This window comes from Periplaneta americana, chromosome 8 (assembly GCF_040183065.1).
Source record: "Periplaneta americana isolate PAMFEO1 chromosome 8, P.americana_PAMFEO1_priV1, whole genome shotgun sequence".
NCBI lineage: Eukaryota > Metazoa > Arthropoda > Insecta > Blattodea > Blattidae > Periplaneta > Periplaneta americana.
Window position 1 is genome coordinate 168,847,143 of NC_091124.1, and position 17,198 is coordinate 168,864,340.

General features: G+C 35.4%; 1 protein-coding gene across 5 annotated transcripts in view; it reads right to left on the reverse strand.

Moving 5' to 3' along the window:
• LOC138705233 (serine-rich adhesin for platelets-like) overlaps window positions 1-17,198 on the reverse strand; it is a 96,227-nt gene that overhangs the window by 41,677 nt on the left and 37,352 nt on the right. For all 5 annotated transcript variants that reach the window (XM_069834045.1, XM_069834049.1, XM_069834047.1 and 2 more), the window contains 2 exons: window positions 14,954-15,155; window positions 7,633-7,785 (listed from right to left, as the gene is read on the reverse strand). In XM_069834045.1, the coding sequence (XP_069690146.1) occupies window positions 7,633-7,785; window positions 14,954-15,094 (294 nt within the window). In that variant the 5' untranslated portion in view covers window positions 15,095-15,155. The remainder of the gene's footprint in view (window positions 1-7,632; window positions 7,786-14,953; window positions 15,156-17,198) is intronic.

A 17,198-nucleotide genomic window follows, 5' to 3' on the forward strand; every position in this document is an offset into this window, starting at 1 on the left:
GTCCTATCAGACAAAAAAAAAAAAGTCACTTGTATGTATTTATTCACACTGCAATGGGTATATACCCGTGGCAGTGGTAACTAATTACACTCAATAATGACAATAATAAACTTAAAATTAAAAATACAATTAATAATAATACTAATAATTAATACTAACAATAATTTATAATAATATTAATAATAATAATAATAATAATAATAATAATAATAACAACAGGGAATATCCTAAATTAAATGAAATGATCACTTAAAATAACATTTGAAATAAATCTAATTTGTATCTTAAACCTAAGTTCGAACTAAAACCCACGAGTATGATATGTTCATATCTGCACAAGTACCTTTCAACATTACACTCATTTCACTGTCAACTCACTCACTGAACTGGAACTACGACACATTTCACTGATTCTATCCTGATTTCCTACATGCACTATAAATTAAGAATTATTACGGTCTAATGTTCAAACTCTCACACAATAATTCTAGTGATATAATAAATAATACTGCCAAAAACTATACATCTCTAAAGAATATTTAACATTACAGCTGTTACCCCCCTCCCCTCCCACATTTTGTATGACCTGGACAAGGAGCCATTTGAAAATAGATGCTCAATTGGTCGTACTTATATTCTCTCAGATCATGTAGCTCAGTAAATTGTTCACACCTTCCAGCAATTCATCTTCTCTAGAAAGGACTAAATGATTACAATTTTTGCAGAGATTATAAGAAAGTTATTAAGTAATGGAAACAAACAACTGCATATCATTTTAACACTAGAAAGTTATTATAACTAAATTCTTAAGTGAAACAATGTAAGTACAAAATGGCAAGTTGGATACTTTGTCTTTTATCCTATACCTAGTGATCCCATAACAAAAATTTTGGGTATTTATAGGTATTCATTTTTTCATTCAATGTTCTGCCCAAGGGCAGATCTTTCATTGCAAACCCAGCTTTGTCCAATCTTTCCTATTTTCTGCCTTCCTCTTTGTCTCCTCATATGAACTATATACCTTAATGTCGTCTATCTTGTGATATTTTCTTCTAACCCAAACTCTTCTCCCATTGACCATTCCTTCCAGTGCATCCTTCAGCAGGTAGTTTCTTCTCAGCCAGTGACCCAACTAATTTCTTTTCCTTTTCCTGATCAATTTCTTTATAGCTATATCTAAACTAATTTTTTTTTATCTTTAAAATCGTCCATTTTGTAGAAAATAAAACTGAAGAATTTAGACTGATTTTAAGAAAAATTGTTCGTCATAAATCAAAATTTTGAATAGTTCTAATTTTTTCCAGTGCTAGTAGGAACCTAAAATTTAGTTTTTTTTTTCTTCACTGTCCCTCCCACTCCACTGCATTATCAACAGTAATCTCACTAGAGGTTTTGATTTATCTAGAGAAAATCAAAACTCGAGTGGGATTTAATTGAATATTACACGATTAGAAGAAAGTATATAAAGATTAGAAGTAACAAAGTACTCCAATACAATAAAATATTAATTGGCTTACGAAAATACAACTGTCTTCAAATGTATTATTGTACCATCTCAACATTACGCTAGATGGCAGTAGTGTTTTATGATTATGTTTTCTTGTTATCAGGTGTGCCAACTATGGAATCTTCATTCAACTCTGTGGACGGTTACTAATCAAGAAGGCTTTGTTGATTCAGTTTCATTTTTATTAAAACATTTGCATTTCAATTCAATCATCCGGATCCCAGTAATCAACGTCGCTTGACAGATGATTTTCAATAAATCTTAGTATTAAACAATCTCTGATACGGGACTATCCATAATATCATATAGCAGAAGCTATAACAAACATAACCTAAATAATATAAACAAGTATTAGAAAAGTTTTAATTAGGGATGATGAAATAAAGAAGAAACGTTTTAATTAATGATGATGAAATAAAACATAAACATAAATAATTTTAAAAGAAACAATTATTGAAAGTACAATTTTCAAATTTGAATGTTTTAGTGGTTGGTGGTTCAGTTGATGTTATATTGGACGTGTGCGTAAAAGAAGTGAATTCGTTGATGTACATGGTGTATCCCTCAACTTATTCAGGATTTCCGAATGGTGCTCTTCATATATGACCAGTGATCTTTATTAATTCTTGTTCTTGAATGCCAATGCGAGTCATATTTGAAAGTGCTGTGCATCGACTGGAGTGGTTTGTAATTTTCTGTTTTTTGACGTCCAGACCAGTGCAGTTTGAAATGTTGGCAAACAAAGAAACAAATGCTAGGGTAGTAATAAAAATAAAGAAATGTTAGGGACGCGATAAAATTAAACAAATGCTAGGGACGCGATAAAATTGTGCAATAAGCAGCCATGATTGGTTGAAAGACGTCCTTTCATAACGTTTTATTGGTCAAAAGTAGTGTGACGTAGTAAAAGTGTAATAGTCAATAAAAATTCCAAACTGTGTTAACATACAAAGAGGTGAGTCAATCAAGTGAAAACAAAAGTACTAGAAGGCTATGACATCATGACAAAGATTTATTATCTGGAGGAATTGGAAGGCTTATAGAGAAAAAGGACAAATGTACTATATTTGCAGGGGGGAGGGATGTATTGAAAAGTTACTGGTTTTTAAAATACACTAAGATGCAAAAAAAAGTGGAACGCTTTGATAAAATATAATTTTCCAATCAAAACATTATAATTTTATATATTACCTTAAATGGACAGGTATTTACACCATTAGGAGATACTGTCTCATACAATAGAAATGTTAAATGTTATGTTTTATTTAACGACGCTCGCAACTGCAGAGGTTATATCAGCGTCGCCGGATGTGCCGGAATTTTGTCCCACAGGAGTTCTTTTACATGCCAGTAAATCTACTGACATGAGCCTGTCGCATTTAAGCACACTTAAATGCCATCGACCTGACCCGGGATCGAACCCGCAACCTTGGGCATAGAAGGCCAGTGCTATATCAACTCACCAACCAGGTCGACCATACAATAGAAGATTTCCACCATCCTTCACATTTATAAACAACTCTTAACACCGTGTTAGTTGTATTGTAATTTTTTGGACAACAGGGAAATAAAAATTTTACAGCTAGGGAAGTTCAGTATTTTGAGTGTGTAATGTTTCCACGGTTTCCATGGTTTAGTTTATTCTGTGAAAGGTAATCTGCCACAATTTCAAGATGCCTTTAAGTGCAGAAAACTCAGAATGGTAGCTGTAATTGACGATGGCTGAAGTTACAGATACATCACGAATAGTCTTGGAACAGTTTCAACAGAAAGCATTCACAGAGTTGGTAGATGTTTTCAAGAGGAGAACACATCTGGTCAAACTAGAGCTACAACTGCAAGGGATGACAGATTCATGACATTACAAGTGTTAAGGGACCAGCACACAACTGTTAGGTTCAAAAATGCCTTCATCAATTCCATTAGGTGCATGTGAATGTGTGAACAATCAGAAGACATCTCAGGAATCATTGAAATCCAGGAGGCCAGCTACAGTACAGCTGTTGACACGTCAACATCATATTGCCCAATTTAACTTTGCCCATCAGCATATTAACTGGACTGAAAAACAGTGGGTAACGTTTTTTCCACAGATGAGTCCAGGTTCTCTTTATGGGCTCATGATGAACGAGAAAGCGTGTGGAGAAGGCCTGGAGAGTGCTACTACTCTTGTACCTTCTCAGAAAGAACACCGTTCAGAGGAGGGTCTACAATGATGTGAGGTGGAATAACAACAGAGGCAAGAGCTGGTGCCAATTGTTGACCGCTATGTGAAGGAGGTATACTAATGGAACATGTTGTTCCATTTGGTTATGGAGTCAAAGAAAACTTCATCATAATGCACAACAATGCTTGTTCACATGTAGCGTGATACGTCTCTCAATTTCTGAACACTGTGGGGTTCAATGCATGGTCTGGCCAGCTTGCAGCCCTGATCTCAACCCCATTGAACAGCTGTAGGGCACCTTGGGAAAAAAAAAAAAAATCGAGCTTGAGATCTTCTGCCAGAGACCCTGCAAGAGCTTTAAAGGGCCGTCACCATGAATGGGGATATATTGACCAACGTGATCAGAAACCTCATTCAGAGTATACCAAGAAGAATGCAGGCAATAATTGATGCCAGAGGAGGAAATATACTGTACTAGGCAGTAACTGACACCAGAGGTGGAAATACATTGTACTAAGTGCTGTATTGTTTCACACAGTTCACAATTATATTTCTGTTGTCGTAATGGTATCACCGAAGTTTTGTTTCCCCCTATTTTGGGGATTTCAACAGCTCTGAAAATTTCACAATTGTAACTGATATTGTAAAGAGTATAAAATAATTAATTATTGTAATGTAAAATGTTGTTGTTGTTTTCTAATGCCAGGCGTTTGACAATAAAGTCATTTGACCTCTTGCACTCCAATATTTTTCAAAGTTATTATCATGACCAGCCAATGAAGCACAGATTTTGAGGTGTTCCGAATCCATTTCTTGGTTTGAGTTGCACAATGGGCAGTTAGGGGACTGATATATTCCAATTCTATGCAGGTGTTTAGCCAAACAATCATGGCCTGTTGCCAATCTAAATGCAGCTACAGACGATTTTCGTGGTAAATCGGGAATTAACTGTGGATTTTGATGCAGAGAGTTCCATTTTTTCCCTTGGGATTGTGTTATCAAATTTTGTTTGTTGAAGTCTAAGTATGTAGATTTAATAAATCTCTTCACAGAGTAATACGTAGATTTAGTAACAGGTCTGTAAGTAGCAGTGCTGCCCTTCTTTGCTAAAGCATCCGCATTCTCATTTCCCAGGATTCCACAATGGGATGATATCCATTGGAATACAATTCTTTTATTGAGTGATATTAATTGAGAGAGCATTTTAGTTATTTCTGCTGTTTGAGATGAAGGTGTGTGTTTAGAGACGATTGATAGAATAGCTGCTTTGGAGTCTGACAATATAACTGCATTCCTAAATTTATTGATGTGGCATAGAAGATTCCTGAGACATTCACTTATTGCAATGATTTCACCATCAAAACTTGTTGTTCCATATCCAAGTGATCTATAAAGTGAGAAGAGACAGCACGTAACACCTGCACCGGCACCTTGTTCTCTGGAGATCAGTGTATAAATGAAGCCAGTTTTGTGGAGGGTACCTAATATTAATTGTCTCTAAAGACAATTGTTTCAGTATTTCAGTGTTTACTTCTGATTTCAGTATTTCTTCTGTTAAATTTAGATTATATTCTATATTTAATAGAGTTAAAGGGTTTGGTTTAATTTGTAAGTTTTCTTTTAAATTCGGGATAATAATTTTCTGTTTTAATTCTTGAACAATGGATATGAAACTTTTTTGAGTTTTCAATCTACAGAGAGGACTGTATGAATGCCAATTGTTTCCTGGTAATCTGGTAAGTGTAATGTAAAATAATTTACTATGATTGTAATTATTATAATTGCTAAATTAATTATTCATCTCTGAAGAACCAAGAAATGCCTTCTGACCGGGCATGATTGTTTAACAGCTCATTTATACAGTATCGGCATCTCCCTCCCACCCAATTGTGTGTTATGTGGAAAGATAAGCTCCACCTGGAAAATTGCGAAGCTTTGTCTGTTCATCTCAACATCACAGAAAAATACTCGACTGCAAGATGGTTGATGGCTTCATTGCCATGATACCAGAGCATTGGCTAGCTACCTACCTACTTACTTACCTACCTACCTACCTACCTACCAACCAACCAACAAACCAACCAACCAACCAACTTTTTTGGATCTCAGTGTAAATACATACTGAATTATTCTTCTAATCTGTCACTCTCTCTGTTTACCGAATGACCTATTATAACAATTTTATTTTATTACATAATATCGATAGTGTTTTGTAAAAATCAGGAGATCTAAAATACCCTTCCTGTCCATGAGTCAAGCCCCGTAGTTTAACAATTCCTGCTGTCAACTGAAGCAAAGTAAATAAGCTACTAGCCAAAACTACTCAGCATTTCATTTCCTAGTATTCTGTGTGGGGGGGGGGGGTGGGTGGAAGAGAGGGATCCCCTAATCAAGTGTCTTTCTCCTGGTTCATTGGAATGTGCAGTTGCATCACACTACAAGGTGAAGGGCAGTATTATACTCTGGATACGGTATGCATGTCCCCAGCAGTTCTTTGTCATACATCAACTATGTGCTGAACTCTTTGCATTACGCAATGGCACAAGATAAATATTTTATCCAAGAATTTACAGGTGAACAGCACTGAACTTCTATTCTTTGACTCTACTAAGGCCCAATTGTATAAAACTCCCTGACTAAAGATCAACTTTGATCGAAGATCGAAAAGTAAACCGAGTTCAGACACTTCTTCTATTGTATAAAACTTTTCTGCGATCAAATTACCTTGGTTCAAATGCAATCTAAGTTCACGTGAAAGGGATTTGGCAACATCGCATAAACAGGTGAAATACGTGATGCGCGGACCATGTTATACAGGTTTGTTCAGTGTTGCCAATCTAGCAATTTTAACTCTTTTTCAACAACAATTTCTTTTAACTTTTATATTGCTTAAATAGGGATTTAGTGACCTTTTTAGCACCCCATAGTGAAAAAATTTAATCTTTCTTTGTTGATAATGAGAAATCTAGCGACTTTACAACTACTTTTTGGCGACTTTCCATATTACACTCTGTTGGAGACACTGGTTTTTTTTTTTTGCGATGTAAATAATGGCGGACAATAAGAAGAAGGTTGACTGTTCTCCAAGTTGTTATCATGTTATGGTGTGTGATACTGCTGAACATAATAAAGCTTTATAAAACGACAATTTTCGTTTAGTAATACAGTTAATTGAACATTTATGAATGTACCCATCATATCCATTAATAATTAATGGTTGTTATAAACATAATATAATTATAGGTTATGTTATTTTATACTGCTGAACACGATAGAGCCTTATAAAATATAAGAATGTTTGTGTATTAAGGCAAGAAATTGAAAGAAATATATATAAATGCACCTAACATATCTATTAATATTAATAATAATGGATATTTTATTTGCACAATCTGTCACTCGTATATTTCAAACAGAAAAGAAATAACTGAACTTGGATCATCTAACTTAATCGGAGAAATTTCTTCAGTCAAAGTTGACTTTAGTTTGAGACAAATTAACCTCAGATTAGACTTTATACAACACAAAATTCCAAGTTCAGCTGAAACAAGGATCAATTTAACCTCTGATCTAAGATTAAATGGTTTATACAATCGGGCCTAAATAAAATAAAGATAGTAAATTCGTCTTAGTTCAAATATTAGGTCATTTCGGAAATTCGTTTATTGTCATATGTTATGCACATGTGTTTCCATACATCTGGTAGAAACTATTTGAATGTTGTTACTTCAGTTGACAGTTGCAGTTTTAATTTTCTCAAGCTTAGAAGGAGTTCGCATCCTTTTTTCTTTTAAAGGTTTTTCCATTCCCACATTCAGTGTAAGATATTTCACGATTCATTACTTATTCAGCTTAAATGATTCAATATAACTTAAAAAAAAAATCGTATAATACAGTATATGCAAACCTTTCAAGGAAGGAATAAAGAAATAATGACTTCCTATTTGCTATAACTCACTTTCATTTTGTGCACTCTAAGTATAGATCCATGTTCCAGTCTAGGAGGTAGTATATCATACTTAAAGAATAAATGAAGGCGGAACTCTTGATCTGGCTGACATGTTTCATCCTTCATACCCACAACTGCATGCCTGCTGCTTCCTCTAGGACTCTGTAACACATAATATTTATATCACTCTTGTAAGACTAATGATGATGTATAGTAGGCTCATATTCAGCACTTCACCCTTAACAAAGGAATCTCTCCTATTCATTTAACTTAATGGGATGATTGAAAGATTTTTAAATACCTAACAAGGAATCTAGCCAGAAAAGTACAAGGAAGAATTGAAGTTTTCTTCTACACTTATGTTTTCTCTATCCCTTTGTCAATCACCAGCGAAAGATACTTCTCCTGCAACCATTTACTTTTCCATGATTTGCAGTCATATATCATTTCTCACGCAACAATCATAAACGCAGGGTCGTTTACAAAGACATGTAGAGATACGAGTGCCTTCTGCAGTCCCTAGCCATGCAAGATGAGAAAAGTGGGAGGAGTAATTTTGATTCAATGCAATGTTAGTGAAGGAAAGCGATGAAGCAAAATTGATATCATTCTGTTTTTCTGCCACTTCTCACTAGTCCTATTATATACAGATCATTCATTCATTCATTCATTGTGGACCTCATTTTAGCCGTAACAACGTTTTTTAGTTCTTTTAAGCATTCTGATTATTGTATTGTGTTTCTGTTTTGTGAAGGATTTTAGATAAGGGCGCAAATAGCCATAGTAGCTGACACGCCCTTTTTAAACCCCACTAACTAACTACTTCATTCATTCATTCATTCATTCATTCAGAGTTTTTTTGCAAAAGGATAGGTCTGTCACTGCGAACTCAACTTTTTCCAATCTTCCCTATTTTCCGTCTTCCTCTTAGTCTCCACAAACAATCCATATATCTTACTGTTGTATAGCATCTGAAATCTTATGCCCCGAACTTTTATCTTGTTCACCATTCCTATACTATACAGACCCTGGTCATGGAAAAGACCAACTTAAGAAATGTATTAAACTTACTGAAAATAAATGCGCAGGATGGGCCCCATATATAAAATAGACGATGAGATCACTTTACATGTAAGCTAATGTGATCCATAAGCCTCAGAAGGTAGCAATTGCAATGTATTGCATCATTAATCCAGATAGGGAAATGGATTTTAAGTAAGCTCTTGAAAGAAGTCTTTAAGGCTTTATATGAAAACCAATGGCATTATTGGGTCTACCACAAATTACTCACAATGTAACAATGTCCCTAGAAGAAGAAAAACATGCAGCATCATCACATTTTCTACCATTTATTTTGAATGTCATATTGTTTACCGATGATTTAGGTCTCTTCAAAGGAAGAGCTGGAGAGATCTGCACATAATCTTCATACAGTTTCTGTACAGTTCGACATGATTATATCAACTAAAAAAAAATAAAAATAATATTTTGGGATTTGGTAGAAGGGAATGGATACCAAGCAAAATATATTTAGACAACAGGATTCTGGAAAGAATTAATGCATTTCATTATCTGGGGTACAAGATGTATTACTAACGTGAACTTAGTAAATCTTCCAATATTATTATTATTATACAAGAGTAGTACGAATACTAAATCACATTATGAAGCCATCTCAAAATACAGAAACACATTCGCTGACAAACCAATTTTATCCTACAGTATTACGGCAAAGACTAAAAAACACATCTCCAGAATTACAGAATATGAAATGAAATATATGTGTAGGCTACACAAAATGGGCTCATAAAAGAAATGAAGATGTGCCTAAGGAATTACAGGTACAACCAGTAATTGACTACATCCTATAATTTTATTATAACCAAAGCTAAAAATGCCATATCTAAGAGATGAATCTGGAATGACGGCTAAGAAAAATAATTTGCTATGGTACCAGTCAAGATGAATACAATTTGAAGGACCTCTAATGACGTGATAGAAGGATAATGCAGGACTCTTTATCAGGCCACATGGTCCAATACCTGCTAGGATGATGATGATGATGATGTAAACAGAACAACCAATGCAATGAGGGGCGGCATTGTAAATTTAAAATAATATATGATCATAATATATCTCACTTTCATTTTAAAGTTTCTAGAATAAACAGTATAAAAAAGATCAGAGGGATAACAAAATCTTCACAACGCAACACTTGACAAAACATATAAGTAGAGTTACAATTTTTCTCTCTTTGACTACTTTGTTCCCTTACGTGGATTTGTAGGATTTCTGCAGGTAAACTTGTTTCAGACATAGGAACACATATATTTCAATTTCATAATACCATTTATGCCTATTTTTATCATTAGCATTTATTTTCAGAAAATGAACCTATAAGAACTTAACACAACATTTAAGAGTAAACAAGTTTTTTTTTACATGTATTATTATTTCATTACTTTTAGTTCATAACAATCACTGATTGAAGATAAAGACAGGGGTCAATGTTTATGAAGGCTTTTTCGTTTATATGACGTCATTCCATTTTCGACCAATGAAGTGTAATGAAATTTTGAATTCCAACCAATCACAGTCAGACTTTGCAATAATTTTTGCAGCTAGATTTATCGCTATCAATTTATCGCATGGTCGTTCTTTTGTTTAGTCGTCGCCAACTGTCTCCCTGTAAATTGATGATCATGAATACATTGAGATGCAACTACATGGTTAAACTTTTATTTCAACTTTAAAGCAATGAATGCAAGATTGATATTTAATATTAATTAACATATCTACGCAGTGAAGACGACGTTCAAAATGGCACACCATGTAGTCACAAAATCTTCATGCATCTTAATTGAACATACCTTTTAAACTTGATTCTTTCAATATTCTTCCCAGATTGCATGCATAGGCGATTGGAATATTGAACTGTGTAGATGCAGCTTTAGTTCTGTTACACACTGTAGCGAGAATGCGTTTGTCGAGCTATAAAAAATGCTTTCGTGTAGCACTGATTGTAAGTAACGGTCGAAATAAGGCACAGCTGACATTGGTCCTGCTTCCTCAGGTAACTTAACCTATAAGTGTATCCTATAAAATTTGTATTTTGTGAATGAAATGAAACAATTAATAGAAAGTCAGATGTTCAAACTTACGTAACATGATCGCATATCAAACCCAAAGACCTTGCATAGTAATAATGTCTTTCATCAAACTGCCTTCTGTATGGCGTAATAAAATTCGTGTTTTAATTAGACCTATCGATACAGAGATGGCTTCACTGTGTAGCAACATATCTCGCTGTGAATACATAAGCATTGATATATAGCTGTCCCCACTGTTACTGTTAAATTTAATTATGATTTTAGCAGATAATGAAAATATATTTATGTTGTAATAATAAGAGAAAAGTGCAGTGCATGTAATTAACATTGTTAAACCTGTATTTCGCTTTTCGCAATTGGCATTACTGAATAATAACATCCAATTTCTTTATTGCAGTAATCAATATTCATCTACGAGTATTTCAACTTCACAATGTCTGAATAGGTTAAGTATTCGTAAATATATAATTATTAACATTTTGTGATCGAATTTTAGGGATATATTATTTACACCTTTATTTCATTCACGAAATAGTCCTAATAAATGTCACTCGAGGTCTGAGATTTCCCAGATAAATCCACGAGTGAACTCAGACCTCTCGTGACATTACTACAGATAAAATTGCATATTCGAAATGAGACAGTGGAACAAGTGGATAGCTTCAAATATTACTTGGGGTGTACTATAGGCAATAACATTAGCTACCAGTAAGTCAAAAGGAGGTTAGCAATGGCAAAAAAAACTTTTAATGGAAAAAGGAGCATCTTTTGCAGACCTCTGGAAAAAGAACTAAGGACGAGACTAGTGAAGTGCTTTGTGTGAAGTGTTACATTGTATGGGACATTACGATGAAGTGAGGAGAGACGATTAGAAACATTTGAAATGTGGATACAGAGAAGAATGAAGAGTGTGGACTGGGCAGATAAAATGAGAAATGAAGCTGTGCTAGAAAGAGTGGATTGAAAAAAGAATAATATTGAAAGTGATCAGGAAGAGGAAAAGGAATCTGCTAGGTCACTGGCTGAGAAGAAACTGCCTACTGAAGGATTCACTGGAAGGAATGGTGAATGGGAGAAGAGTTTGGGGCAGAAGAAAATATCAGATGATAGACAACATTAAGATACATGGGTCATATGCAGAAACTAAGAGGAAGGCGGACAATAGGAAAGAAAGAATGCTGGGCTTTGCAGTGAAGACCACAGTACCTTCATACCATCGTTAACAAATCTGGTTACTGTATAATAATTCATATGTTCTACGGTTTTGAAGGCAATAGGAAGTGACTTGGTGAGGTCTTCCCGGGTCTAATTTTGGCTATATAGCAACTCAATTATGTCTGTAATCTCATCCACAGTGATAAATATACAAGAATCTCCTATTTTGCTTTTTATTTCTTCCATGGTTTCTTAGTAGCAGACATAAAGGTAGTGCTTCTGGAGTGTAGATTCGTCTAGAATTTTCGCTAGCAATATTTCTCCAAGAAAGAGCGATATTCTGGTACTAGCAGTTTGTCTTGTTACCCAATGCTCAGCTATTTTATCAATGAAGTCAACAGTGCCCTCTAAACTATGTTTAAATATAAATCACACATAGACAAAATGGTCAATATTTATGCTCATTGAGATGCAGTCCAAAGTTGTTGTTGTTGTTTTCTAATGCCAGGCATTTGACAAAGTCATTTGACCTCTTGCACTCCAATATTTTTCAAAGATATTATCATGACTAGCCACTGAAGCACAGATTTTGAGATGTTCCGAATCCATTTCTTGGTTTGAGTTGCATAATGGGCAGTTAGGGGACTGTTAAATAGCAAGTTGTAGCCGATTTAAGTGAACACCATATTTTAACGTTTTGGTGGCTACTTCATTCACACACAACCCCCAGAATGTCTGGAGGACCACACCTGCTGTTGGTCGACGGGTCCATTGGACCTAGCTGGGAGATCTTGTTGATCACCAGCTTTCCCTCCTTAAGCCACTGGAGGACGATTTTAGTGCCATAGCAGGTCAGCACTAGGAACAGAAAAGTAGAAAGAGGAGGAAGGAAAGGGAAATGAACCCCTAGGCCTCGAATGCTCTAATGCCGTTGGGGTCGAAGAAAGTAAGAGTTCAGTCAGAGGGCTGGATAGGAAAGGGTAAAGAGGGAATTAGGTATTGCATAGAGGAAAATTATACCAAATTCAGTCATTAACTCATTAAGCTGACCAATGCTAATGGATGAGTAGCCCCACCCTTTAGTTCAGCTCGTAAAATTATGCTTACTAACAGCTGCACCACGGGAAGGTAGGGATGGGACATTGGGTATTTGTCCAGGTTGGTACCTTAAAGCCTTCAATGGGAAGGATTAATGGCTCTCCCCCCTGTATCCGACAGATACCCTTTTGCAGCCATGCAGTCCAGTAGCTACCATTGTAGTACACTTATATTTAAAAGAAACATTTTTCGAAGCAGTAGGCCCATCCAAGATGACTGTCACGTACAAATACTTTAATACTTGACCACTACGTAAGTGTCTTATTGTTTTAATTGTGTGTACACACTATTGTAAGAATGTATTCTCATATATACACCTACGACCTGAAGATGCTCTAATGAGTGAAAATGTCTATGGAATAAATCACAACTTTTACCACAGATAAGTCTTGACTGAACTTCAAAACAAAATACCTATATTCAGGGTGTTTCCGGGCTGGTGTGACAAACTTTCAGGGATGATGGGGAAGGGCACATGTATCAATTTGAGATAAGGAACCCTGGTCTCGAAATGACTGAGTCGAAAGTTATAAGTAAAAATAGTGGTGTGGAAATGGAATTGTAATTTGGCAACACATGCCCTCCTTCCCTTAACCTATGGAACAGTCGTGGAAAGATGGTATGAACCGGATGTCTCTTATGTGGGTACTTGGCCCGATACAATCTGTGAGCTTGTCTACTGTTCCCATTGGCTCATCCGTATTCGGAAATCAGGTCTGCATATTCCGCTCTTGTATATTCCTCCATTTCACTAGGACTGATCGACTGGACACTGCAACTTGTACACATACACTGCTGTCTACAGACGTGCATATCAGGACCGACCACGTCTGTTACACATTACGCTATCTGCATTGCATTAGTGTAGTTTCCTGTCCCCACCCCTCAGACAGCGCACTGAATGGAATACTGTAAGTAGACAATGTAAACAACGTCAGATGAATACATTACTCTTGGTTTCACAAGTAAAGAACCTTCGTTGCAGGGTTGGGTTCAGGAAGCCATAAATCTGACTGACACGCTCCCCCAATTAGTGAAACTGTGGACAAAGATACTGCCAGGAGACCGCTGAGAATGTTGTGTTGTGAATTTTCCATTTTTGAAAGAATCCAACCAGTTGCAAAAGAAAATACATTTAAAGAGTCCAGCCAAGAGCAAACGTGGCAACAGCTTCCCCTAACTGGCCTGTCAATCACTGTCATCTGTGCAGAAGTGGTGTGAGGCCAGGGTTCTTTACTTGTGGAGCCGAGAGTATATGTAAGATGTACAGATAAATATACATAAATAAGGTGTACAGAGGAATAAAATTATTCCATTTACACACAACTATTTTTGCTTGTAACTTTCGACTTGGTCATTTCCGGACCAGGGTTCCTATCTCAAATTGATACATGTGCCCTTCCTCATCATCCCTGAAAATTTTTAACACTAGCCCGGAAACACCATGTATACATAACTTATCGGATCAAACATGTCTTCAAAAATTATGGACATGTTCTGACTCAATAAAAATTTGACAATATTGGCCATCAACCTCAAACAAGTCATGACATTTGGCCGTTAGGGGTAACACAGCAAAGCAAAGTGATCATGCTATCAAAAAGCTATTAATATTTAGATCACACAAGATTACAATAAGTCCTGCAAAGTGTTAATTAAATTACATTACTGGAGATGATTTGAGAATTCTGCTTATAATATTTAACAATCAAATCTTTCTTCCAGCAGAAGCTGAATTTTAATTAAAAAAAAAAAATATCACCCTCAACAAGATTTGAACCACATATACACAAAGTAACTATTCCGTGTTACTTGCATACACAGTAGAAAGCTACCCCATGATTTGCTAAGAATATGTTTCAAATTAATCACAGACCTAGAATGTTTAAATAAAATTACATTAAAAATTAACACTTGCATTAATGAAATAGCCTTTTCATGAAATACAATCATATTTTGTATGTCACCTTCTTAATGCTGCAAATCACTCCATACATATTTACTCTGGACTCTGGTTCTTGAATTTCTGCAATACGCTTGTAGTTGACAGACATACGTTGACGTAATGGACGATCAACTGTAACTGAGTTGGAAAATGCTTGTGCCATTGTGAGTATGGTACAGCAGTCTTGTCATTCTAGTATTGGTTCAGATCAGGATCAAACCTTTCTGAAACAGAACAATTTAAAAATGATTTTTTTTTTTAAATATCACACTAGACCTGTAACAGAATTTAAAACTCACACTGAAAAATGTGTAATAAAATTCTCGCCATTATAACTCGTCCTTAACCCCTAAAAGTCTGAATTAATTTTTTTGTAATTCCCCCCCCCCCCTCTGCTACAGATAGGTTACATGGATATAATAGGATACAACAATGTGATTTTATTTCATTAGCAAAATAGTTTTCTCCGATCCATTATATTCTAACTCATCCAATCTTATATAATCTGATGTTTTAGATACACTGGTACTGTATTTGAAAAAAAGTGGTTTTCATTTGCCTTCCCAAGAGCTTCTGAATATTGACAAATAGCTTCTTCCAATTTCTCGTTTAAAGTCCAAGTCAAATTTGAGTGAATTTTATTTTGAGTCATTGAGAATTTTGTATAACTACATTTAACAGAATTTAGAAAAGTCACTCTCTCCAGAAAAGTAGATTTTAAGAGATATGTCTCGTTTTTTCCATTCATGGAGCCCTTTCTTCATATTGCCTTCTCCTTGTCCTCTTAGCACAGATTATTCAACTTCTCCTTCCATAAAAGGAACAATAACAGATCCTGTCCTTCTTTATTATTGGTAAAACAACCACAATTTCAGCATTGAGTTTCTTGTCACTTAGATTGTCAACCATACCTCCCTCTTATTCTGCAGAGTTCCAATCAGATAAAACATATTTTCTGGCGACACTACATACATACATGCTGCTAATCTCTGCATCTTTATTTTCCAGCTCCAAAATTATCTCATGCATGGTAATGGACCTGTCAGCAACTTTTTTACTGTTTGTGCCATCATCTGCTTCTTTCATTACCCTGTGATAGCATTAAGCACGAAGAATTAATAACATACTCGTATTATCTTTATGTTAGGATACAGTGATATAAAAAAAATGCATTATTTCTTCAACAATGTTATAAAGACATAGAACTTACGATTAATGTATATGGATACTCAATTAATAATGGGCAAAATATTGATACCATAAAAATAACACCAATCTCATTCACAAAGCAACACATAATTAATCTTAACCTTTTCTTTCACTCCAAATCCCTGCTGACAAAAACACTTTCTGAATTTTCTAGCTGTTAACAACCAATTGGCAAATTAAATTTAAGATTTTATACTACAGAGCAATCAGATGAGATGTGGACAGGAGTACCGGGGTTTTTACTGTGCGCTGCTAACACACTCGCAACAGTGTAGTCATGGTGATACAATCATACAAGTTTCTGTAACTATTTTAAAAAGTGTCTTATTTACTTACTTACAATTGGCTTTTAAGGAACCTGGAGGTTCATTCCCGCCCTCACATTAAGCCTATCCTGAGCAAGATTAATCCAATCTCTACCATCATCTCCCTCAAATCCATTTCAATGTTATCCTCCCATCTACGTCTCGGCCTCCCCAAAGTTCTTTTTCTTTCCAGCCTCCCAACTAACACTCTACATGCATTTCTGGATTTGCCCATACGTGCTACATGTCCTGCCCATCTCAAACATCTGAATTTAATATTCCTGTCAGGTGAAGAATACAATGCGTTCAGTTCTACGTTGTGTAACTTTCTCCATTCTCCTCTTACTTCATCCCTATTAGCCCCAAATATTTTCCTAAGCACCTTACTCTCAAACACCCTTTGTCTATGCTTCTTTCTCAAAGTGAGAGTTCAAGCTTCACAACAATACAGAACTGGTAATAATTTATAACTGTTTTATAAATTTTAACTTTCAGGTTTTATGAGAGTGGACTGGATGACAAAAGCTTCTCAACCGAATAATAATAAGCATTTCGGAATATGTATGATAAGACTTTCTTGTGTTAAATTCTAACATACCTTGTTTACATGTTTCGACCTTTTATGGGTCATCCTCAGAACTGGTCGTTGTTGGTCTTGGCGCCTCTTGTTTTGTTTCCTGTGAGGGTGTGTTCGTGTGGTATAATGTAGAGTCAAAGAGTGTGTGTGTTCTGAAATTGAGTTGTGTGTTGAGA